Here is a 26,278-nt window from a genome sequence, read left to right on the forward strand (position 1 = left end):
GTTCTTTATTATCCTCATAATGCTGTTCCTGGTCTTTTTTTTTCTATTTAAACATAGAATCCCAGATATAAGTGAGTGAGGCATTCTCTAGAAGCACATAGGTATTTAAACAAAAAACAGAATTAAATATTCTAATCATGAAATCTTGTTTCCTTTTCCATTTAGATAATATCATTATGTACCAAGCATGATTATTGTTTCATCAAGTCTACAATAACTGTTAATTTCTTTACCTTCCTTTTGTTTTCTCTTCAAAAAATATTATGTGGCTTGAGAGATCTTTAGGTTCCTGTTGAAATAAAATTTTCTGTTGACCTCATCTTCTTTCTTTGCTATAGTTTCCATTCTAGCTGAGACAGAAGAAATCAAGGCCATTTTGAAGGACAAGGGAATTGATGTGGAGACCATTGCTGAGGTGCACCCCATCAGAGTACAACCAGCTTGTATTCTCAGCCACATTTATTCCAGCCTAGGTAAGGAGATTGGCCAGCCTGCTAGAATCAAAGCATTATTTGATACAGGCTGGTTTCCTTCCTTTTTATTTTTTTCTTGATCTTGTATTGCTTTATTAAACTGCATCTGAAAAGGAATTTAGAGTCTCCGGAATCTAAGTTTCTAACCCTATATATCCTGAGCAGGCTTGATAATTTTCAGTGTGTTTTATGAACTCTTTGGTACAGAGGGCATGACTGTTATCAGGCAACGTTGTATCTTCATTCCAAGTGTGTGCTTAACCAACTTGTTCTTCTCCCCTTTCTTGGGACCTATATTTCCATTTTGAAAAATGCTAACTTTATATACATTAATAGCCAGGGAACTTGTTTCTAGTTCTTTATACTTTGTCAAGTAATGAATTAGTTGACAATATTTAAAAATTCCATTTCTTAATCTAATACTTATTTTTAATTAGTACTTATTTTTTTATTCAATTTATATATTAAATTTGGTGATGGACACATTAAACAAATTACTACAAGTTAAAAATTTGTGCAAGGGCTTCCCTGGTGTCGCAGTAGTTTAGAGTCCACCTGCTGATGCAGGGGACACGTGTTCGTGCCCCAGTCCGGGAAGATCCCACATGCCGTGGAGCGGCTAGAAAAAAAAATTATGCAAGTTACTACAAATTTCACATTAAACAAATTACTACATTGTTAACTTTTAAAAAAAGGATGTGCAAAATTTCTAAACCACCCTTGTGGAAGGCTGAATAGTGGCCCCAAAAGATATTCAGGCCCTAATCCCTGGAACCTGTGAACATTGCCATTTAAGGCAAAAGGGATTTTGTGGGTGTGATTAGGTTAAGGAGATTGAGATTGGTGGGGAGGATTATTTTGGATTATTCAGGTGGGCCCTAAGTGTAATCACAAGTCTCCTTATAAGAGATACCCAGAGGGAGATCAGACTATAGAAGTAAGAGATGTGATGACAGAAGCAAGTGATTAGAGTGATAAGGCTGTTAGGCTTATCCTCTAGAAGCTGGAAGAGTCAAGGAACAGATTCTCCCCTGGAGCCTCCAAAAGCAACCAGCCCTGCTTGACACCTTGATTTTTATTTTACGTCATAGTAGCCATAAGGCTCATTTTGGACTTCTGATCTCCAGAACTGTAAGAGTATAAGTGTATGTTGTTTTAAGCTACTAAGTTTATGTTACTTTGTTATAGCACCAATGGGAAATTAATACAATCTTAAATCAAGCCACAAAGTAAATTTATAAATAAAGAATGTAACTTACATAGTAGATTGCCACTTACAAACCCTAGTTGTGTGTGTGTGTGTGTGTGTGTGTGTGTGTGTGTGTACTTTTTTTCTTCACCAAGAGTGGTCTGTTAGTAATTAAAGCCAAGCCAAATTTTGTCCAGCTCAAAACCAGCCTCCATCCCTTTTTACTAACACCTACTCTGAACACTCAATTTCTGTGGCAGTTATGTAGATCTAAACTGAGAGGGAATCAACCAAGGAGGGAAGGACCAACAGTCAGAGCTGACTGTTCTTTAATCTTTCCTAGCACCCACATTTTATTACAGCAAGACCTGAACTCCCAGAGCTATTAACATTGCATCTGGCTTTAGGAATATATGGATTTCCCCCTCTCTTCCATTCTAGCTATAATGTAGAAAATCCCTTTTCTTTTTAAATTAAGTACAAAGTTGGAAGTTCCTAAAGAAATTTACCAAAAAAATGGAAAACTAAAATTATCAAGTTTATTGAATATAGGTCTCAGGTCCTAATAAATAAAACCTAGCCACAAATTAGCTTGAATAGTACAAATTACTGAACCCCTGGTTCCTTCCACTTACTCAGCACTATTTGTGGTAAATGCCAAGTCAAGACTCTGAAACTTCTGAGATTAATTTGGGTCGATACTTTACTAGGTGGGATGATGTACCTTAGTCCTTTCAAGAACTTGCTTCCTGGGTTTTTTAAAATCTCCTTGGCTATTCCCTCTAGCCTCAGACTATAATGTATTCCTAGTCTCCAGATACCAGTCCCCTAGCACTAAATCTCTTGAAATAAGGAAGGTATTTATCTAGCCCAAATCTTACTCCATGAATATTAATTGATCTTGTAGTCACTATCTTCTTTGCCCTTCTGAGAAGTCTCTATGTTTGGGGTTTGTGCAAGTCCTATTGATGCCTTTGATGTGATTCTCTCTGGCTCTCACTTAAAAGTTGATACCTTTTACCCTTTTCTTCTTCACATCCATTGTTCTAAACTCAGCATAATCTTACTAGATACAGGTAACTTCCAAGCTCTGGGACTTCATTCCTGGGATCTACCTGCATCACATCAGATCTCTCCAACAAACAGAAGCAAACTCCTTGCTGACTACTTTTTCAAAGTCTGCACTTTGTTTTGGGCCTCTTACTAAGTTATTATTTCCTAGCCAGAGAAAATAAGGACTGCTAGGTCTTCCGGACTTCAGTTTAATGAATGCACAAACATTTCAGGGACTCAAGTAACAAGTTATATTTATTTTCTAAATGTGCTCCTTCATTCGCTTCATTCATTCATTCTTTCTTAAGGCTCTATTGCTTACTTTTATGTACCAGGCACTGGGTGTGATACTGTGAGAGACATAGACATATAACCAAATAATTATAGTACAGTCTTATAAATGCTATAACAATGGCATTATATACAAAGTACAGGAGAAAGAGAATAGATTTGCCTGGGAAGGTCAAGAAAGGCATGTTTTTTGTTTTATTTTGTTTATGTGGTACCCGGGCCTCTCACTGTTTTGGCCTCTCCCGTTGCGGAGCACAGGCTCCGGACGCACAGGCTCAGTGGCCATGGCTTATGGGCCCAGCCGCTCAGCGGCATGTGGGATCTTCCCGGACCGGGGCACGAACCCGTGTCCCCTGCATCGGCAGGCGGATTCTCAACCACTGCGCCACCAGGGAAGCCTGGAAGGCATGTTTTAATGATTTATAAAATGAGTGACTCTTCATAATTCTATTATTGCAATAATTTCACAATAACAAAAATGCTTTTTTAAAAATTTATTTATTTATTTTTGGCTGCGTTGGGTCTTTGTTGCTGTGTGCAGTCTTTCTCTAGTTGTGGCGAGCAGGGGCTACTCTTTGTTGCAGTGTATGGGCTTCTCATTGTGGTGGCTTCTCTTGTTGCAGAGCACGGGCTCTAGGCACCTGGGCTTCAGTAGTTGTGGCACGCAGGCTCAGTAGTTGTGGCTCATGGACTCTAGAGCTCAGCTTCAGTAGTTGTGGCACCCGGGCTTAGTTGCTCCATGGCATGTGAGATCTCCCCGGACCAGGGCTCGAGCCCATGCCCCCTGCATTGGCAGGCAGATTCTTAACCACTGCACCACCAGGGAAGCCCCAAAGTTGCTTTAAGGATATGTTGAATGACAGCTGTAATTCCACCAAGGAAAACAGGCTATTTCTTCACCAAGTATGTTCATTTATATATGTTCCCAGAAGTGGGATTCTGTGCCTCACCTCAAACACTCAGTATTTCAGTTCCATAATATTTTTTTTAATTTTTAAATATTATGTTGTTAATCAACTTTGGGAACATAAGAACTTTATAGGAGAGTGCTGTCAGAAACATGATGGAGACAAAGCTACCTTTGTCTCTCCCCTTGAATCTACAACCAGTAAAACATCCACAACACAACGAAGGTGCCTTTGCCCAACACAACAGGATGCTAGAGAATTCCACACATCTGTACCTCTATAGGTGGGTGAACTGGAACACATAGAGGAGGCAGAACCGAGGGAACAGTGGAGTTTGGTACCTGCAATCCCAGCCCTCTGACTGTGGCAGCTGAGCCCATAGCTTCAGAAAACCCAGTAGCAGCAGGGGAAGCAGCACGCATGACTGCCTGCCACCACAGGTAACTTGGCAGCAGCAACAGTGGGGCCTGGGACCCCATCCTTCCAGTCACTGAGGAACCCATGACCCCAGACTCTGGCCCCCCTATTTGCATTGGCAGAGCCCCCAAACCTGACAGCACCAGACACAGTGGAGGCATCTGTGCAACCCCAGCTTCCCCTCCCACACTGCTCCCCTCCCCCCACAGCAGAGCCTGTGTCTCAGGGGATCTCCCACAAAAGAGAGGAGCCCACCATCCCAGTAATGACAGCAGCTCTGGCAGAAGCAGTGCAGCAATAAGCCTAGAGGCACAAGAAGCAACAGCAAAAGCACAGAGCCACACCTGTTACACATATGGTGGAGGCTGGAAAGTGCCAACTCTCAAGTATAACCAGAGGTAGCTCAGGTGAGCGAAACCAAAAACTTGTGTGGTAGCGCCACCTACTGGAAAGAAAAAGAAGGGATTGTAACTCCTAACCGGTCATTTAACTTCAAATGTGCCAGCAGAGGAACAATTCATCAAGCAATATGAAGAATCACAGTAGCACTATATCACAAAAAGAAAATGACAGTTCTCCAGAAGCCAAACTTAAAGTCATGGAATATTGAGATCTAACTGATAGAGCCATCATTTAGAGCCATCAAAATAGCCATCATGAAGAAACTCAGTGAGATACAAGAAAACTCAGAAAGGTAGTGTAATGATCTCAGGAATAAAATTAATGAACAGAAGGAATACTTTACCAAAAAGATTGAAACTCTAAAAAAGAACCAAACAGAAATTCTGGAGATGAGGAACACAATAAACAAGATGAAAATGCATTAGAAAGGATTGGAAATAAAGCAGACAATATGGAAGAGAGCATTAGTGAGCTCAAAGATAGAAACCTAGAAATGATACAAGTAGAAGAGGAAAGAGAAGTAAGACATATATAAAAAGAGGAAGTCCTGTGAGAGCTACACATCTCTTTTAGGAAAGGCAGCATTGGGATAATAGGTATCCCAGAAGGAGAAGAGAGGAAGAAGAGCAGAGAGATTTAAAGAAACAATAGCTGAGATCTTCCCAAACTTGGGGAAGAAACTGGACAATCAAGTCTATGAAGCAATGAGAACACCTAATTAAACTCATTGCAAAAAGACCTTTTCCAAGACACATTAAAATTGTCAAAAGTTAATGACAAAGAGTCCACTAGGACTTCCCTAGTGGTGCAGTAGTGAAGACTCCATGCTCTCAATGCAGGGGGCCTGGGTTTGATCCCTGGTCAGGGAACTAGATCCCACATGCATGCCGCAACTAAGAGTCCACATGCCACAACTAAGGAGGCATCGAGCAACAACTAAAGAGCCGCCCTGCTGCAACTAAGGAGACTACGTGCTGCAACTAAGGAGCCCATGTACTGCAACTAAGGAGCCCACGTGCTACAACTAAGGAGCCCACCTGCCACAACTAAGGAGCCCACCTGCTGCAACTAAGACCCAGCACAACCAAATAAATACAATTTTTTTTAAAAAGTTAATGACAAGGAATTTTAAAGGCAGCCAAGGAAAAAAGGATGGTACCCGACAAAGGAACCCCCATTAGTCTATCAGCAGATTTCTCAGCAGAAACCCTAACAACCAGGAGAGAGTGAAATGACATTTTCAAAATACTGAAAGAAAAACTGTCACCCCAGAATACTCTATCTAGCAAAATTATCATTCAGATATGAAGGAGAGATAAAGTCTTTCCCAGACAAAAGCTGAGGGAATTCATCAACACTAGACCTGCCTTACAAGAGATATTGAAAGGAGCTCTTCTACCAGAAACAAGATAGCAAAAATACACAAAACTTTAAGCAGGGTGATAAATAGAATCAGAAAACTGCAGCTTTTTATCAGAATAGATTTTTAAACACTATTATAAAGGTTAAAGGGGAAAAAAGAAAGCAGAAAAATAATTATAGCTATCTTATTTTGGTAACAAACCCACAACCATAAAAAGGGATAATTTGAGACAACAAAAACACTAAAAGGGGAGGAGGAAAAGGATGGAATTCATATAGGTGAGTGAACATAAGATGCTATCAGCAGAAAAAGGACTATTTTATCTATGAGAAATTTTATACAAACCTCAGGGTAACCACAAAAATAAACATAAAATAGAGACACACACAAAGAAGAAACAGAAAAATATCACAGAAAACCATCAAACCAAAATGGCAGACAGAAACAGAAGGAAAAAGAAACAGTGGAGATATAGAGCTACCAGAAAACAAAAGATAAAATGGCAATATTAAGTCCTCATCTATCAATAATCAACTAAATATAAATAAATTGAATTCACCAAATGACACACAGTGGCTGGATGGATTAAAAAACAAGACCCAACTATTTGCTGCCTCCAGGAGACACATCTCAACTCTAAAGACAAACATAGGCCAAAGGGAAGGGATGTAAAATGATATTCCAAGCAAATAGCAGCCAAATGAAGGCAGGTGTAGCCATATTCATATCAGATGAAATAAAGCCAAAAAAGGTAACAAGAAATAAAAATGGACAGTATATAATGATAAAAGGGACAGTTCATCAAAAGACATAACAGTGATTAGTATATATGCACCGAACATAGGAGCACCAAAATATATAAAACAATTATTAACAGGCCTAAAGGGAGAAATTGACAGCAACACAATAATACGGGACTTTAACACCCCACTTACATCAGTGGTTAGATCATCCAGACAGAAAGTCAACAAGGAAACAGTCTTAAAGGAAACTTTTGACCAGATGGATTTGATAGATTTGTGCAGAACATTCCATCCAAATGCAGCAGAATACACATATCTTCTCAAGTGTACATGAAACTTTCTCAAGGATAGACCATATTTTGGGACACAAAACAAATCTCAATAAATTTAAGAAGATTGAAATCACATCAAGCATCTTTTCTTTTTGTTTTCTTTTTTTTTTTGCGATATGCGGGCCTCTCACTGTTGTGGCCTCTCCCATTGTGGAGCACAGGCTCTGGATGCGCAGGCTCAGCGGCCATGGCTCACGGGCCCAGCCGCTCTGCGGCATGTGGGATCTTCCTGGGCCAGGGCACAAACCCATGTCCCCTGCATTGGCAGGCGGACTCTCAACCACTGCGCCACCAGGGAAGCCCAAGCATCTTTTCTGATCACAATGGAATGAAACTACAAATCAACTACAAGAAGAAAACTGGAAAAATCACAGATATGTGCAGAATGAACAACATCCTACTGAACAACTATTGGGGCAACAAAGAAATCAAAGGAGAAACCAGAGATTACTTGAAGACAAATGAAAATGAAAATATGACATACCAAAATCTATGGAATGCAGCAAAAGCTGGGAGGGAAGTTTATAGCAATACAGGCCTACCTCAAGAAACAAGAAAACTGAGCAGCACCAGAAACCAGAGCCCAGGCTTCAGGACCAAATGTTGGCCTGGGCCAGGAGCTGGACCCCCACAGACCCATAGGACCCTCAAAGAGCTGCTGCTGCCAGCGGAGTCACTGGAACTCAGATGTCCCATCCTAGTGTTACCTGGCCAGCTCTGAGGTGGGGCCTGACACAGTGGAAACCCCATCCCCTGCCCTCAGGTAGAGAAGAAATTTTTTTAAAAAGAAACAAAATTCTCAGATAAACAGTCTAACCTTACACCTAAAGGAACTAGAAAAAGAAAAACAAACAAAACCCAAGTTAATTGAAGGGAGGAAATAATAAAGATCAGAGTTGAAATAAATGAAATAGAGGCTAAAAAGGCAATAGAAAAGATCAATGAAACTAAGAGCTGTCTTGAAAAAGATAAACAAAATCAACAAACCATTAGCTAGACTCACTAAGAAAAAAAGAGAGAAGGCCCTGATAAATCAGAAGTGAAAGAGGATAAATAACAATGGATACCACAGAAGTACAAAGAATTATAAAAGAATATTATAAACAGCCATACACCAACAAATTGGACAACCTAGAAGAAATGGACAAATTCTTAGAATTATACAACCTTCCAATACCAAATCATGAAGAAATAGAAAACTTGAGTAGACCAAGTACTATTACAGAGATTGAAACAGTAATCAAAAAAGCTCCCCCAAAACAAAATTCCAGGACAAGGCAGCTTCACAGGTGAATTCTACCAAACATTCAAAGAAGATTTTTTACCTTTCCTTCTCAAACTATTCCCCAAAAATTGAAGGGAACACTTCCTAACTCATTTTACAAGGCCAACATCACTCTGATGTCAAAACCAGACAAAGACAACACAAAAAGAGAAAATTACAGACCAGTATTTCTGATAAACATAGATGCAAAAATCCCCAACAAAATATTAGCAAACCAAATTCAACATCTAAAGCAAACCAAATTCAACATCTAAAGGGTCCTATACCATCCATGATCAAGTGGGATTTATTCCAGGGATGCAAGGATGTTTCATCATCTGCATAAATCAATCAACGTGATACACCATATTAACAAAATGAAGGATTAAAAACCATATTATCATCTCAATAGATGCAGAAAAAGCATTTGACAGAACTTAACCCTCATTCATGATAAAAACTCAATAAAGTGGGTACACAGGGAACATACCTCAACACAATAAAGGTCATATATTACAAACCCACAGCTAACATCATACTCAATGGTGAAAAATTGAAAGCTGTCTCTCTAAGATCAGGAATAATACAAGGATGCCCACTCTTGCCACTCCTATTCAACATAGTATTAGAAGTCCTAGCCTGAGCGGTTAGGCAAGAAAAAGAAATAAAAGGCATCCAAATCGTAAAGGAAGAAGTAAAACTGTCACTATTTGCAGATGACATGATTTTATTTAGAGAGAACCCTGAAGACTCCACCCAAAAACTATTAGAAATAATGAATACAGTAAAATTTCAGAATACAAAATCAAAATATAAATATCTGTTACATTCCTATATGCTAATTATGAGCTAGCAGAAAGAGAAATTAAGAAGCCAGGAATATGCTCAACATTGTTAATCATCAGAGAAATGCAAATTAAAAACCACAGTGAGATATCATCTCATGCCTGTCAGAATGGCTATCAAAAAGAACACAAATAACAAATGTTGGAGAAAACGGAACCCTTGTACACTGTTGGTGGGAATGTAAATTGGTGCAGCCATGTGGAAAACAATATGGAGGTTTTCTCAAAAAACTAAAAATAGAACTACCATATGACCCAGCAATTCTACTCCTGGCTATATATCTGAAAAAAATGAAAATACTAATTTGAAAACATGCATTCACCCCAATATTCACATTCACAGCAGAAGTATTTACAGTAACCAAGATATGGAAGCAACCTAAGTGTCCATCAACAGATAAATGGATAAAGAAGATGTATACACACAATGAAATACTACTCAGCCATATAAAAGAATGAAATTTTGCCATTTGCAACAACATGGATGGACTTGGAGGGTGTTGTGCTAAGTGAAGTAAGTCAGACAGAGAAAGACAAATACTGTATGATATCACTTATATGAGGAATCTAAAAATACAACAAACTAGTGAGTATAACAAAAAAGAAATAGACTCACAGACATAGAGAACAAACTAGTGGTCAGCAGTAGGGAGAGGGAAGGGGGAAGGGCACGACAGGGGTAGGGGATTCAGAAGTACAAACTAGAATGTATAAAATAAATATACTACAAGGATATATTGTACAGCACAGCGAATATAACCAATATTTTATAATAACTATAAATGGAGTATAATCTTTAAAAATTGTGAATCACTATGTTGTACACCTGAAACATAATATTGTACATCAACTATACCTCAATAAAAATTTTGAAACACGATTTCTGGTGTATTGATAATTATTAAAATAGTCGACTAAAATCTAAATACTGTACTCTGCTAACTTGATATCTACAATCATCCCTTTAAAAAATACATGAGCAAGATATTCAACAACAACAACAACAAAATGACAATATTTAGGAATTAACCAAAGAGGTAAAAGACCTATACAGTGAAAACTATAAGACATTGTTGAAAGAAACTGAAGAAGAAACAAATAAATGGAAAGATATTCCATGCTCATGGATTGCAATAATATTGTCAAAATGTCCTTATTAAGCAATCTACAGATTCAATGTAATCCTTATCAAAATCCCAAGGACATTTTTCACAGAAATGGAAGAAAAAATTCTTAAATTTATATGGAACCACAAAAGGCCCCAAATAGCCAAAGTAATCCTGAGAAAAAAAGAGCAAAGGTGGAAGTATCACACTCCCTGATTTCAAACAGCAAAGCTGCAGTAATCAGAACAGCATAGTATTAGCAGAAAAACAGACACATAGATCAATGGGACAGAATTGAGAGTCCAGAAATACACCCATGCATATATGGGCAAGTAATTTATGACAAAAGAGCAAAGAACATACAATGGAGAAAGGATAGTATCTTCAATAAATGGTGCTGGGAAAACTGGACAGTCACATGAAAAAATATGAAACTATACCACTGTCTCATACCATACACAAAAATTAACTCAAAATGGATTAAAGACTTGAATATAATACCTGCAACTGTAAAACCCCTTGAAGAAAACATTGGCAGTACACTCTTTGACATCAGTCTTACCCATTCTTTCTAGCTATGTCTCCTCAGGCAAGGGAAACAAAAACAAAAATAAACAAATGGGATTAACGTTAAACTGAAAAGCTTCTACACAGCAAAGGAAACCATCAATAAAATGAAAAGACAACGTACCAAATGGGAAAAGATATTTGCAAATGATATATCTGATGAGGGGTTAATATCCAAAATATATAAAGAACTCATACAACTCAACAACCAACCTGATTAAAATCAGCAGAGGAACTGAATATACATTTTTCCAAGAAGACTTACAGATGGCCAATAGGCACATGAAAAGATGTTAAATATCACTAATTATTAAGGAAATGAAAGTCAAAACCACAAAGAGATATCACCTCATACTTATAAGATTGGGTGTTATAAAAAAGACAGGAATAGAATACTACTTAGCCATAAAAAAGATGAAACTTTGCCATTTGTGAAAACATGTACGGACCTTGAGGGTGTTATGCTAAGTGAAATAAGTCAGACAGAAGGAGAAACACTGTATGATTTCACTCATATGTGGAATATAAAAAAACTTAAACAAAAGCAAACATGTAGATACAGAGAACAGAGTAGTATACCAGAAGAGAAGGAACTGGGGAGTAGGGGGTGTGAAATCAATGTTTCCTCAGTTAAAAAAAAGAACTTTATAAATATTAAACTCAAATCTTTCTGTAGTGCTAATTCTTTTCTAATTTATTAGTGCACAGAGATACATTTTCATAGTTATATTCAGTGTGTACATATTATGCTGTTTTTTTCACTTATTCTTTCATGTATTTCCACATGTTGAAAGAGCTATATATTCATCAAATTTAAATAATTGTTTCCTTATTATTGGATACATCAATTGTATTGAATTATTGAATACAATAATTCAATACATTATTGAATTGTTTTCCAAACTTTTTATCCTTCTATGAATACCTTTTTATAGGCATTCATACATATACTCTTGTTTCCTTGGAGTATATTCTTAGAAAAAGGATTCTGGATAAAAGAGTATGAACAGCTTTTTAGCTCTTGTTACATGCTGCTGGATTATTCTTTAGAAAGACCAACCAATTTTTACTGACATCAATAAATATAAAATATACCTTTTTGTTAATATTTTTACTACCCCATCAATGTTGGGTTTTTATCATTTGCTTTTGTTAGATTAATAGTTTTAATACACACTAAGTTATTCTAGTTTCCTTTCTTTAATTCCCAGTGAGGGTATGTATTTTTTCATTTTTGCTTTACTTTTTAAAAAATTGTGTCTCCTATTGCTTGCGTATCTATCAGGATCTGTACATTTTTGTATATATTTATCAATTCTTTATATTTTATTTAAACTTTTGTCAATGAGGCTTGCAATGTATATATTTCCTATTCTACAACTTTCTTTTAGATAATTATCTTCTTGCCTTTGTGCAACTTTTTCAACATCAGATACATCCATTTTATCAAGATGTATCTTTCATTTCTTCAGGAATTGTGAGTTTATCTCCTAGTTTCATTTGAATAGATATACTATTCTCATTTTCTCCAACTTTCACAAGTAGTAGGTTATCTGATTCCAAATTACTATATACATGTTGACTGCAGGGAACTGAAAGATAGAGAAAAGTACAAAAGAAAAGATAAAAATCTTTAAATTATAAATCTGTAATTCTCCAGTCTTGCGAAAGCACCATTTCCATTTTGGAGTATTTGCTTCCAATCATTTTTTGTAAAGTAAATACACAATTGTTTTTAGAAAAATGATGTCAGAAAGAACAGTCTACAGTCTGTTTTTTGCAGCATAATATATGCTGAACCCTATTATATTTTCTTAAATAGCCCCCTACAACAGTATTTTAATATCTATGTTAGCATAATATCATGAATTTCTTTTTGGTCATATTGATGATAAACTTTTTTTAATAAAATAAATCGCCTTTTTTTTCTATTTACTTTGCACATTATCTACTTATATTCTTTTCCCATTTTTCTAGTGGAAAATTGTCAGTTTCTTATTGGTTTATACAAGATTTGTTATCCATGAGGGATGCTAACACTTTGTCTTCCATATGTTATTGCAATATGTTGCTATTTTATTATTTGCCCTTTAATTTTACATTTGATTTTGATATAGAGAAGTTTTACATTTTTACGAAGTAAAATTTTCTCCTTTTTGATTTCTTTTTTGCTGTTATGCTGAGAAAGATTCATCCCTAGGTCAGCTACATTTTCACTGCATTGTCTCTTAGTTCTTTATGGTTACAATTTTACATGTAACTCTTAGTCTAGAATTTTAAGTTTAGTTTATCTTATGAGGTGAGAATTATAACTTGTTTGCCAAATACTTAGCCTATCTTTCCAGCACTGTTGATTGAATAGTTCATAAAAACACTCTTTTGAAATGCCACCTTTATCATTTACTGTACATACATAGAATCACACAAGTATGTGTGTGTGCTTCTGGTCTTACTTTTTGGTGATGTTGATCAGTTTCTCCTTTCCTAGTACCACAGTTTTTAAGTTATCATAGTTTCAGCCTCACCAGTGATTAGAGAAATGTAAGGTAAAACAACAATGAAATATAAGGTTTTGCCTATCAATTTTATAAAAGCTAAGATTGATAATATCCAGTGCTGGTGATTATGTGGGGAAATGAACACTCTCAGCACTCCTGGTAGTAATGTAAATCAGAGGCAGTTTGGCATCACCTATAAAAGATTTTAATGCCCATACCTTTGTCCAACAACCTTACTTCTAGGAATCTATCCTATATAACACTCACATGAGTGCATAAGAATATATGTACAAAGATGTTCATTACAACATAATTTGTTGTATGGCAAAACAACATTTAGAAGCAACCTAATGTATATGAACAAGAATGGTTGAATTATGATATGTTGTGCCACAGTTTAAAAGAATAAGGTAGGCTTTCAGCTTCCAGCTATGTTGAAATAGCTTTTATCAGACTAAGCTTCATAGTAAGAACAACTACCCTGGATGGATTTTAAAAATAAAAGTGAATGAAGGCATCAGAAAGTAATTAAGACAGCCAAGACATGAGAAGCCAAAACCCCGGAGAGAAGAGGACCTCGGAGAAGTAAGCTTACCACTCTCTGTGCACTCCTTTTGAGGCATTTGCTACTGCTTAAGCTGTGCTTGCATGGAGTGAGGGGCCAAGAAACCAAGTATAAAGTGGCACTGCTAGGAAGACAGAAATTCCATTTCAGGACCTTTTTATGTGGAAGGTGCTATGATAAACACCTGAGGCTTTCAGTTGAATCCATGAAGGATGGGCTGCACCCTAAAAGTAAAGGCAAATCCGAAATAGACCATTTCTCGGAAAATCTGAAACACAAAGCCTAAAACACAAATAAATGGAAATACATCCATGTTCATAGATTGGAAGAGTTAATATTGTTAAGACATCAATACTATCCAAAATGATTGACAGATTCAATACAGTCCCTATCAAAAACCCAATGACATTTTTAGCAAAAATAGAAAAGTTCATTCTGAAATTCATATAGAATCTCAAGGGACCCCAAAACAATCTGGAAAAAGAACAAAAATGGAAAACCTACATTCCCTGATTTCGTAACTTACAAAACTACAGTAATCAAAAGAGTGTAGTATTAGCATAAGGAAATCTGTAGAAAAATGGAATAAAATAGAAATCCCAGAAATAAACCCTTACAGATATGGTTAAATGATTTTTGACAAAGATGCCCAGTCCATTCACTGGGTAAAAGAACAGTCTTCTCAAGACATGGTGCTGGGAAACTGGATATCCAGGTGCAAAAGAATGAAGTTGGACCCTTGCTTTATACCATATACAAAACTTAACTCAAAATGGATCAAAGTCCTAAACCCAAGAGCTAAAATTATAAAACTCTTAGAAGAGAATAGAGAAGAAAGATTCATAACATTGGATTTGGCAATGATTTCTTGGAAATAACACCAAAAGCACAGGCAACAAAAGAAAAATTAGATACGCTAGACTTCATCAACATTTAAAACTTATGTGTCAGTGAGACCAGCTCGGTGCTTTGTGACCACCTAGAGGGGTGGGATAGAAAGGGTGGGAGGGAGATGCAAGAGGGAGGGGATATGGGGATATATGTATATGTATAGCTGATTCACTTTGTTATACAGCAGAAACTAACACAACATTGTAAAGCAATCATGCTCCAATAAAGATGTTAAAAAAAACTTATGTGCATCAAAGGACATGATCAAAAGAGTGAAAAGACAACCCATAGAATGAGAGAAAATATTTGCAGATCATATATCTGGCAAAGTGTTAATATCCAAAATGTATAAAGAACTCATATAACACAACAACAAAAACCAAAGCAATCCCCCAAAATCATCTATAGATCCAATGCAATCCTATCAAAATTCCAATAGCATTTTTCACAGAAATAGAAATAACAATTCTAAAATTCATATGGAAACATGAAAGACTCCGTATAGCCAAAGCAATCCTGGTAAAGAAGAACAAGACTGAAGGCTTTAAACTTCCTGATTTCAAACTATATTACAAAACTATAGTAATCAAAAGAGCATGGTACTGGCATAAAAATAGACACATACAAATGGAACAGAATCAAGCCCAGAGATAAACCCACGCCTATATGGTCAACTAATGTGTGACAAGGGAGCCAAGAATGCTAAATAGGACAAGGATGATCTCTGACAAATCATGCTGGGAAAACTGGATCTCCACATGCAAAAGAATGAAACCAGACCCCTATCTTACACCATTCATAAAAATTAAAAGAGATTAAGCACACAAACACACACACACACATTTTTTTTGGCTGCGTTGGGTCTTCATTGCTGTGCACAGGCTTTCTCTAGTTGTGGCGAGCAGAGGCTACTCTTCGTTGCAGTGCACAGGCTTCTCATTGCAGTGGCTTCTCGTTGCAGAGTGTGGGCTCTAGGCACGTGGGCTTCAGTAGTTGCAGCACTCAGGCTCAGTAGTTGTGGCACATGGGCCCTAGAGCATGTGGGCTTCAGTAGTTGTGGCACGTGGGCTCACTAGTTGTGGTGTACACGCTCTAGGGCACACAGGCTTCAGTAGTTACAGTGTACAGACTCAGTAGTTGTGGTGCATGGGCTTGGTTGCTCCACAGCATGTGGGATCTTACCAGACCAGTGATCCAACCCATGTCCCCTGCTTTGGCAGGCAGATTCTTAACCACTGTGCCACCAGGGAAATCCCAGATTAAGCACTTAAATGTAAGACATGAAACTGTAAAATTCCTGGAAGAAAATATAAGGGAAAAGTTCCTTGACATCAGTTTTGGCAATGATTTTTTTAATATGACATGAAAAGCACACGCAAAAAAGCAAAAATCAGTAAGTGAGACTACATCAGACTAAAAAGCTTTTGCCCAGCCAAAGAAAGAATCAAAAAAGTGTAAAGCCAACCTATGGGCTGGGAGAAAATATTTCCAAATCATATATCAGATAAGGGGTTAATATCCAAAAAATATAAAGAACTCATACAACTCAATAGCAAAAAAAGAAACAATTTGATTTTAAAAATGGACAGAGGACTTGAATAGACATTTTTCCAAAGAAGACAGCCAAATGACCAATAAGTACATGAAAAGGTACTCAACATCACTAACCATCAGGGAAATGCAAATCAAAACCACAGCGTGATACCACCTCACACCTGTTAGAATGGCTGTTATCAAAAACAAAAACAAAAAACGACAGCAAAGGCTGGGAAGGATGTAGAGAAAAGGGAACCCTTGTACACTGTTGGTGGGAATGTAAATTGGTAGAGCTACTATGCAAAACAGTATGGAGGTTCCTCAAAAAATTAAAAATAGAACTACCATATGATCCAGAAATCCCGCATCTGGGTATATATCTGAAGGAGATTAGATATCTGCACTCCCATGTTTATTGCAGTGTATTCACAATAGCCAAGACATGGAAGCAACCTAAGTGTATGTCAACAGATAAATTGGTAAAGAAAATGTGGTGTGTGTGTGTGTGTGTGTGTGTGTGTAACAATAGAATATTATTCAGCCACGAGAAAAAGGAAATCTTGCCATATGTGCCAATATGCATGGATCTTGCGGGCATTTTGCTAAGTGAAATAAGTCAGACAGAGAAAGACAAATACTTATGATCTCACTTATATATGGAAGCTAAAAACATCAAACTCATAGAAACAGTAGAATGGTGGTTGCCAGGAACTGAGGGGTGAAAGAAATGGGGAAGTGTTGGTCAAAGGTTACTAACTTTCAATTTTAGGATGAATACGTTTCTGGGATGTAATGTACAGCACAATGACTATAGTTAACAATAACACATTGTATACTCAAAAGTTGCTATGAGTAGAGCTGTAATATTCTCACCATAACAACAACAAAATGGCAGCTATTTGAGGTGAAGGATGCATTAACTAGCCTTATTATGGTAAACATTTCACAGTATATCTGCACATCAAATCATCACATTGTACACCTTAAACTTACACAATGTTATATGCCAATTATATCTCAGTAAAGCTGGGAGAAATTTTTTTAATAAAAAAACCCCACAAACCCAATTTAAAAAGACAAAGGACTTGAATAGACATTTTTCCAAAGAACATGTACAAATGGTCAATAAGCACATGAAAAACAGGCTCAACAACACTAATCATTAGGGAAATGCCAATCAAAATCTCAGTGATATATCACTTCACACGCATATAATAACATGACTATTTTTAAATAAATAAAACCAAAAAATAACAAGTGTTGATGAGAATGTGGAGAAATTGGAACCCTTATGCTCTCTTGGTTGGAATAGGAAATGGTGCAGCCACTGTGGAAAACACTGTGGCAAGTTCATAAAAATTAAACATAGAATTGACCATCAATTGCACTTATATATATACTTCTGTATATACTACCCAAAGGAAGGGAACTCAAAACAGATATTTGTTCACTAATGTTCAAAGCAGCATTAGTCCCAACAGCCAAGAGGTAGAAATAACCCAAGTGTTCACTGACAGATGAATGTATAAACAAACTTTTGTATATATGATAATATATTTTATATATTATATATATAGGAATATTCATCTTTTTATTTAAAGGATGGACATTCTAGCACATGCCACAACATAGATGTACCTTAAAGACATTATATTATACTAAGTGAAGCAAGCCAGATAAGAAAGGATAAATATGTATGATTCCACCTATATGAAGTACTTGGTGTAGTCAAACTTATAGAGACAATATAGAATGGTGATTGCTATTACAGAATTAAAGGGTGGTAGCCAGAGGTAGAGGGTGATGGGGAGTTACTGTTCAGTGAGTAAAAAGTTTCTGTTTGGGATGATGAAAAAGTCCTGGTGATGGATGGTGGTGATGGTTGCAGAACAATGTGAATGTACTTAATGCCACTGAACTGTATGTTTAAAATGGTAAACTTTATGTTATATATATTTTACTACAATAAAAGTCAATTAAATCTTAATATATTTTTTGAAACATAATTCACATTTTGGGAGTTATCAGATAAGACTCATAAACTATGTTAATATATTCCAAAAATAGGTTTAGAAGATGAATTTCACTAGAAAACTATCAATAGAATGTATAAAAGAGGGTCAAATAGAATTTCAAAACTAAAAAGTACAATAAGTGAAATTAAGAATGCCATAGATGAGGTTAACACCATATGAGACACAGCAGAAGAGAAGATTAATGAACTGAAAAGTAAATCAGTAGAAAATACCCCCATTAAAGCACATAGAAAAATGGATGGAAAATTAAAAGAGCATTAGACAGAGGGAATAGGTCTGGAGCTCAAGAAAAAGAAAAAGAACTGAAACTATTTGAAGAGATAACAATGAAAATTTTTTCAAAACTTACTAAAGATGATCAAGTTACACTTTCAAAAGCTAAAAATCTGTGAGCAAGTTAAATACAAACCTAAATTTAATAATCAAACTTCTGTAAACCAAGACAAACAGAAAATCTTAAAAGAGACAGAGTTAAGAAAAGATACATTGCTTTCAAAGGAACAGTGATCAAGCATACAGCTGACTTTTCAGCAAAACCAATGAACTCCACAGAACAACTGAAGGACACATAAATTACTAGGAGAAAATAACTGCCAGACTATAATTCTATATAATTCTATATCCAGTGAAAATATCCTTCAGAAATAAAGGTGATATTAAGGCATGTTCAGGTAAGTAAAAACTGAAAATATATTACTAGCAGACTCACACTAAAAGACACTAAAGGGAGATCATTAGGCAGAAGAAAAATGATCACAGACAGAAGCGTAGGAATGCAAGAAAAGAAAGAGAAATGGAAAGTGTAAGTATAGAAGACTGTTGACTGTTTAAATCAACACTAATAATAATACCTTATGAATAAAATAACAAAAGTAGAAGTGAAATAAATGACAAAAATAGTAATAAATAAATAAAAGGCAGGATTTGAAGTCAAGATGTTATGAGATTCTTGTATTATTCAGAAAGTGTTAAAAACACTAATTTAACATAGCCTCTAATTAGTCAAGGATGCATGTTTTAATCTCTAGGGCAACTTTTGTCAAGTAGGAGCTCATGACAGAATTAAGCCCTACAGAAAATGGGGTTTTTCCATTCTCCCGAGGGTGGCGCACACTAGTTCCATTTTAAATACAAGGAAGATAAGTTAATATATGCAATGAATATCTAGATAAGTAAGACATAATATCTGGTGGAATCCAGTTGAAAAATGCTTCTCTGGAGTAACCATTAAAAGAATAAGAAAAGAATGTCTTAAAAGCTGATGGAGGAGCAATACTACAATAAATTCTTGATTAATCCAAAACAAGGCAAGAAAAGAGAAAAAGAGGAATAAATGGGACAAATGGAAATCAAGTAGTAATATGTAAATTTTAAATCCAAATATTCAGTAATTGTATTAAATATAAATGGGCTAAATGCTTCAATTAAAAGACAGAGATTGTCAAGTTGCATAATAAAGCAAAATCCAACAACATACTACATAAAGGAGACTCATGTGAAATATAAGGACACAGGTTGAAAATAAAAGGATGGAAAACAATATGCCATGCAATAGTAAACAAACTGAAGCTGATGTAACTATGCTAATATCAAAGTTACTAAAGGCAAAAATATTAATAGAAATAATGAATAACATTTTATGGTGGTAAGGTATCAATTTAACAGGCAGCTATTAAAAAACTGAACATGCACATCCCCTGGGCCTATTATTTCCACTACTAGGTATATACTCAACAGAAATGCATACATATATGCTCTAAAAGACATGGACAATGTGCAGAAAAGAGTTAACATGACAGGTCAGAGAATGCTTTCCTTAGAAAGGCCTGCTTACAAAGTTGGCCCTTGGCTGGCATCTGAAGACTTGGATTTCAGGAAGGTTTCCACCATCCCCTAACTAATAAGGACAGTTTGCTCTGTCTAAGTTGAGCAAACAACATGGCTTGTGCTGAATACCTGATTTCCTTCTGAGAGTCTAGAGTTTTGGTGCAGGCCAGGCAGAGGGTGCTCACGTGACCTTAATAAAAATATTGGGTACTGAGTCTCTACTGCTGGTAGGCAACACTTCACATGTGTTGTCACAGTTTGATGCTGGAAGAATGAAACATGTGCTGTGTGACTCTACTGGGACAGGATCTTGGAGGCTTGTTCCTGGTTTCCTTTAGACTTCACCCCATGCATGTTTTTTTTTTCCTTTACTGATTTTGCTTTACATCCTTTTGCTATAATAAATATTAGTGACAAGTATGACTATTTGCTGAGTCCCATGAGTCCTCCCATGATTCACCTCATCACCAAACCTGGGATGGTCTTCAGGACTCCCAACACATTGATGATAGTGTTGGGATTGTCTAGAGTGACCTTAACTCACTTAAATATGGCAAAAGCATTGTTTGAGAAAAGGATGGTAGAGGATGACAAACCTGTGGTACCTGGGTGTCTATGGAGTTATCCATGGTATGAAAAAGCAACTGAGCTGCTGTCTGTTGTAAGAGGTAAAAGTTACCTATGGAATTTGAAAATGTTAGATCCAACTCCAAGAGAGTTGGCTCGAAGGATCCTCTGGCTACTTTTGGCCACAGTGGCTAAAGTGAGGAGGGAAAAGTACAGCCTGGGTGATGCCTTTGGTTTTTCTTTTCTCCTCCAGGCTGGAGGAAAAAGGGTCCAAACTTTCCCAAAGGTGAACTTTGAATGGGTCAAAGTGTTGAAAAGTTTGTGTGCCTTTTGTTCAAGTGGGAGGGGAAAAATGGTTAAATCACTTCCCAGTGCTAGAGCAAAGTTTTATTTAAACAAAATCAGAGGGAGAAAAACACTCTAGCCACTGCTGCCATAGCCCTCTAGCCCCACTCCCATATTACAGCTGGGATCTCCCTGCAACTATAACATTAAGCTTGTAAATGCTGGATTTCCTGCTCAAGGTTTGAGTAAACTTTCAATTAGGGGAAAAGGAGGAACTTTTAAAAATGGCTTTGTATTTTGTGACAATTGCATGTGGACGTATGATAAACATTGATGTAAAATGTTATATTCTTGTAGTCTCATAAAGCTAGAGGGATCATCTTGATCAGGAAAAGTTGCAAAAAAAAAAAAAAGCATCACTGGGATACAATTACCTTGCTTTTTGCTGCCAGTGGGCAGATTGGAATCCAAACTCTTTGAGTATTGGAAATAAAACTAGTCTCCATAACTAATGATTTTTGTTATCATTTGTTAACTATTGGAGCTTCTGGAAAAAGGAAGACAACATGAAAAGAGAGGCAGTCTTCAGATGAAAATACACTTTTTGAGTTTAAAAAGCAGTTTTTAGTTGCTAATGAGCTTTCGTGAAACCAAACGTCTGACTCTTAAGAAGCTGATGATTTTTTCATCCTGCCATGTGTATTTTTGACTGGGTTAATTTAGACTGTAAGGCACAATAAGAAGAGCTTAGCAAAGTCTTACTTGTCATTTGGACTTGGACCTAGACCACGGTTGACCAGCCCTGCACCATCTCAGCTTTGATGCTCCCTAAGAAAAGCCACTAGCTTTTTTTGGCATCCTAAATTCACAGATTCTGATTGCCTGGACCTGACTCTCAGCTGAAACCTGATATGGTCTGCTATAGACTATTCCCACATCAGCACCAGATGTGCTGAACTGAAAGGAGGCACAGGCTAAATGAACTCTAAATGAACTACGTGAACTTTAAGTGAACTCAGACTTGGATTATTGCAGATTTGGATCACCCGTCTTGTGATCCTAAACTGTGAAACCACCCCTGGTGCTGGCTGGACCATTTGGGTCAGTTGAGTTGCAGATGCCCACAGGAAAAGTCTTGTTCTCTGGTGGGACCGTCTGAAATTGATCCTCTCATTGGCTGTATATTTCTGATACAAAAGCTGATTGCATTCCTAACATGTGATTTCTGCAAAAGCTGCAAATTGGAGAAGGGCCTAGCATGAGGAATGTAACCCCCTCCCCCACTCCTGACAGATCAAACTCGATCCTTTCTGAGGCGGTGTCACTGCTGTTGATGATTGTGTTTGAATTTCTAGATTAGTTGCAGCTTAAAATAGACTGATAGCCTGACTCTACTTACTTGCCCTTCCTCCTGATACATAAACCTTAGTAAGACAGTGTGCTTATTAAATGTAGCTGTCCCCATAAAGAGAGTGATCTTTTCTAGGCTGCTCACTGGATAAATGATCAGGATGAAAGGAGTGGGAAGTATGAAAACCCATTTTAAAAATATTTGAAAATTCAGGATTTCATCCTGACCAATTCCTGGACATGATATGTCTTTCTGATTAAGTTGTATGAAAATGTTTACCTCTGAAAATGCTTTTAAACTTCACATACAACTCTTCTAGACAAAAGGTCTGGATGAGAGGAGAGGATGATTGTACAACTATTAACAGCTAAATGGGACACACAGATTTTGTAACACTGGAGAAAAAAGCAAAACACCTGGGGAGGCATGAGTGAAGGGTGGGGGCATTAATGATCTTTGATTTTTAGGACTGCTCCTGGAAGCTTTCCCCTCCTCCCTAATAAAAGCACGTGTTGTCTTCCCTGCTGCTGAGAGTGCTTTGAATTCAAACTGACTGCTGAGCCTAAGGTCAGACCTGACAGAGCTGACTCTGAGACAGCAGGTGGTGGCCCCAGCTCCTCCACCTTCCACTCAGCACCTCCACATGTCGTCTACACTTGCAAGGCAGATGAACTGGTGCTATGAACAAACAAAATTGTTTGGATCCAGCTGCCTTCAGGAAACACTCCCTTTGAAACCAAGTTCTGAACTGAATTTTTTGGATTGGATTGGAAACCCTAGGGTGGGAGGCCTCACGGTGGGAGGTCAGCCACATTAGGGATTCTGTTAGCCTAAACTGCCTAATTAATTTATGTCCTGCTTGGGATGCCCTAACAATTGTAAACTTTTTTTTTGTCCAACGGTACTGCATATGCCCTCTGGAATTGTACTTGTCAGTGAGCCTTGACTATCATGGCACTGCCTCAGCCCTGGAAGACATTCAGGTCAGCTTCAGTTTACTGAACAGGTTTGTGCTGTGTCTGGATTGATGCCTCAAGCCAGGTTAAAAAATAAAAGGTTAATTATGGAAACTTAAGGAGGAAGCCACCTGGTTTTTGAAGATTCATGTTTATGATAATGGATTTCTTTTATCTGGCTCAATCTAAGACCCCTGAGAACATAACTGAGGACAGTACTGCAGGTTGGTCTCACTCTACTGTGCAGCATCCTACTGACAAAGACACCTTGGCCAAGAGCCAAGGGGGTGGGCTGTACAGAGTTCACATGGCAGGCCTGAGAATGTATCCTTAGAAAGGCCTGCTTGCAAGATTGGCCTTTGGCTGGCATCTGGGGACTTGGATTTTGAGAGGGTTTCACCATCCTCTGAATGGTAAGGGTGGTTTACTGTGTCTAAACTGTACAAACAGTATGGCTTATGCTGAACACCTGCTTTTCTTCTGAGAGTCTGGGGTTTTGGTGCATGCTAGGCAGAGGGTGCCTATGTGACCAGCCCCTAATAAAAACAAACATTGGGCACTGAGTCTCTAATGAGCTTCCTTGGTAGACATTTCATATATATTGTCACAGTTTGATGCTGGAGGAATTAAGCATGTGCTGTGCAACTCCACTGGGAAGAGGAGTCTTGTAAGCTTGTGCCTGGTTTCCTCTGGACTTTGCACCATGCATCATTTTTCTTTGCTGATTTTGCTTTGTATCCTCTTTGCTGATTTTGGTTTGTATACTTTTTCTGTAATAAACCTTAGCCAATAGTATAGCTCTATGTTGAGTCCTGTGAATCCTAGCGAATCACCAAACCTGGAGGTGATCTTTGGGACCTCCCAAACAACAAGAATGTTAATAGGAGCTTTATTTATAGTAACAAAAAATTGGAGGAAAAATTCAAATGTCTGTCAACAAGTGGATGGATAAATAATTATACATTCATACATTGGAATATTATACAGCAATGAAAATGAATGAAATAATTCTATGTACAATAATATGGATGAGTCTCATAGATATAATGTAGAGTGAAAGAAACCAGATACAGAAAAGTAGATACTGTATGATTCTATTAATATAAAGCTCAAAAATGAACAAATCATACTTATGATGTTGGAAGTTTGAATGGTGGTTACTTTTGGGGCCTGTGGGACATTAATACCTGGGAAGGAGCACAATGGAGGCTTCTGCAGTGCTGATAATGTTCCATATTTTGATTTAGGTTATGTGTTTGCTATGTAAAAATTCATCAAATTTTACATTTAAGATTCATGTACTTTATGTATATTATACTGTAAGCAATTTTTTAAAAAAGAACCTAGCATCCATTGATGGATGAAAAGATAAACAAAATGTGGTATATGCATACAATGGAGTATTATTCAGCCTAAAAAAAGAATAAAATTCTGACACATACTATAAAGTGGATGAGCCTTGAGACATTATGCTAAGTGGAATAAGCCAGTCACAAAAGGATAAATATTGTATGACTCTACATATATTAGGTACCTAGAGTAAGCAAATTCATTGAGACAGAAAGAATGGTGATTGCCAGGGATTGGGAGGAGGGGAGCATGCAGAGTTATTGTTTAATGGGTACAGTTTCAGTTTGGGAAGATGAAAATTTTCTGAAGATGGGTGGGAGTAATAGTTGTACAACATTACAAATGTGCTTAATGCCACTGAACAATTTAAACTGGTTAAAATGATAAATTTTATGTATATTTTACCACAATAAAAAAGAAACAAAATGGAACAGTGGATAAACCTGCTTATATCAGTCTCAGGTAAAGCGTGTGTTTTACAGAGTGGACACTGGAATATGGCCAAAGGCACTGACAGCTCTCTGGTTCTGTCCCTAAGACTGAAGCAACACTAAAAATGTGGCATATATGATAAGTATCATACTCAGGATAAAGAAGGGGCAAAATTGAAATCCCCCAAAAAAGTGTGTTCGAGCCCCCCGACAACAGTAGTACTAATTCTGTCAGTACTGACATGAAAGGATATTTAATCTACATTTTTGGGAAAAAGAGTTTGGGAACAATGCATATAGTGTTATCTTATGTTATAAAAGGAAAAAAATGTGTCTGAATAAATGAAATACTTCCTCATTGTAAGATGTAATAATTCCTTTTGAAAGACAAAAAGAAATTCAACTACATTTAACACAGACATCAATTGACAGGTATATTCTAATTTTGGAATGCTAAACTATAAAAAGAAGACATCTTATACTCAGGGAAATAAGGTGGATGTGTGAATGTGCACACGTGTATACACATGCGTATGTATATACACACATAGACGATACTGAGACACATGATGTATATATTCTATTTAAATTTTCATCAAAATTGTGCCTTACTTTGTACCTGTCTGATAGTTCAAGTCTCCCCCCTTTTCACAGTTTTCAAAATAACTCCTCTGCAAAGCAAATTTTACTGTAAGCTTCCACAAAATTTCCTATCAGACATAAGAATATTAAAATATCTTGACTTATTTGGATAAAATGTGTTTTCCCATTGAATAAAATGTGTTAGTACTATACTATTGAAAGAGATCAAGATGCACTCTTTTTTCACTTTTTCCACTTTAGTATGCCATCTTTAAACTGATGAGGGTTTTTTTTAACATCTTTATTAGAGTATAATTGCTTTACAATGGTGTATTAGTTTCTGGTTCATAACAAAGTAAATCAGTTATACATATGTTCCCATATCTCTTCACTCTGGCAATTCCCTCCCTCCCACCTTCCCTATCCCACCCATCGAGGTGGTCACAAAGC

General features: G+C 36.9%; 1 protein-coding gene across 13 annotated transcripts in view; it reads left to right on the plus strand.

Moving 5' to 3' along the window:
* PHKA1 (phosphorylase kinase regulatory subunit alpha 1) overlaps positions 1-26,278 on the plus strand; it is a 143,335-nt gene that overhangs the window by 58,782 nt on the left and 58,275 nt on the right. For all 13 annotated transcript variants that reach the window (XM_059050375.2, XM_059050376.2, XM_059050379.2 and 10 more), the window contains one exon: positions 339-473. In XM_059050375.2, the coding sequence (XP_058906358.1) occupies positions 339-473 (135 nt within the window). The remainder of the gene's footprint in view (positions 1-338; positions 474-26,278) is intronic.

This window comes from Kogia breviceps, chromosome X, assembly GCF_026419965.1.
Source record: "Kogia breviceps isolate mKogBre1 chromosome X, mKogBre1 haplotype 1, whole genome shotgun sequence".
Classification (NCBI taxonomy): Eukaryota; Metazoa; Chordata; class Mammalia; order Artiodactyla; family Physeteridae; genus Kogia; species Kogia breviceps.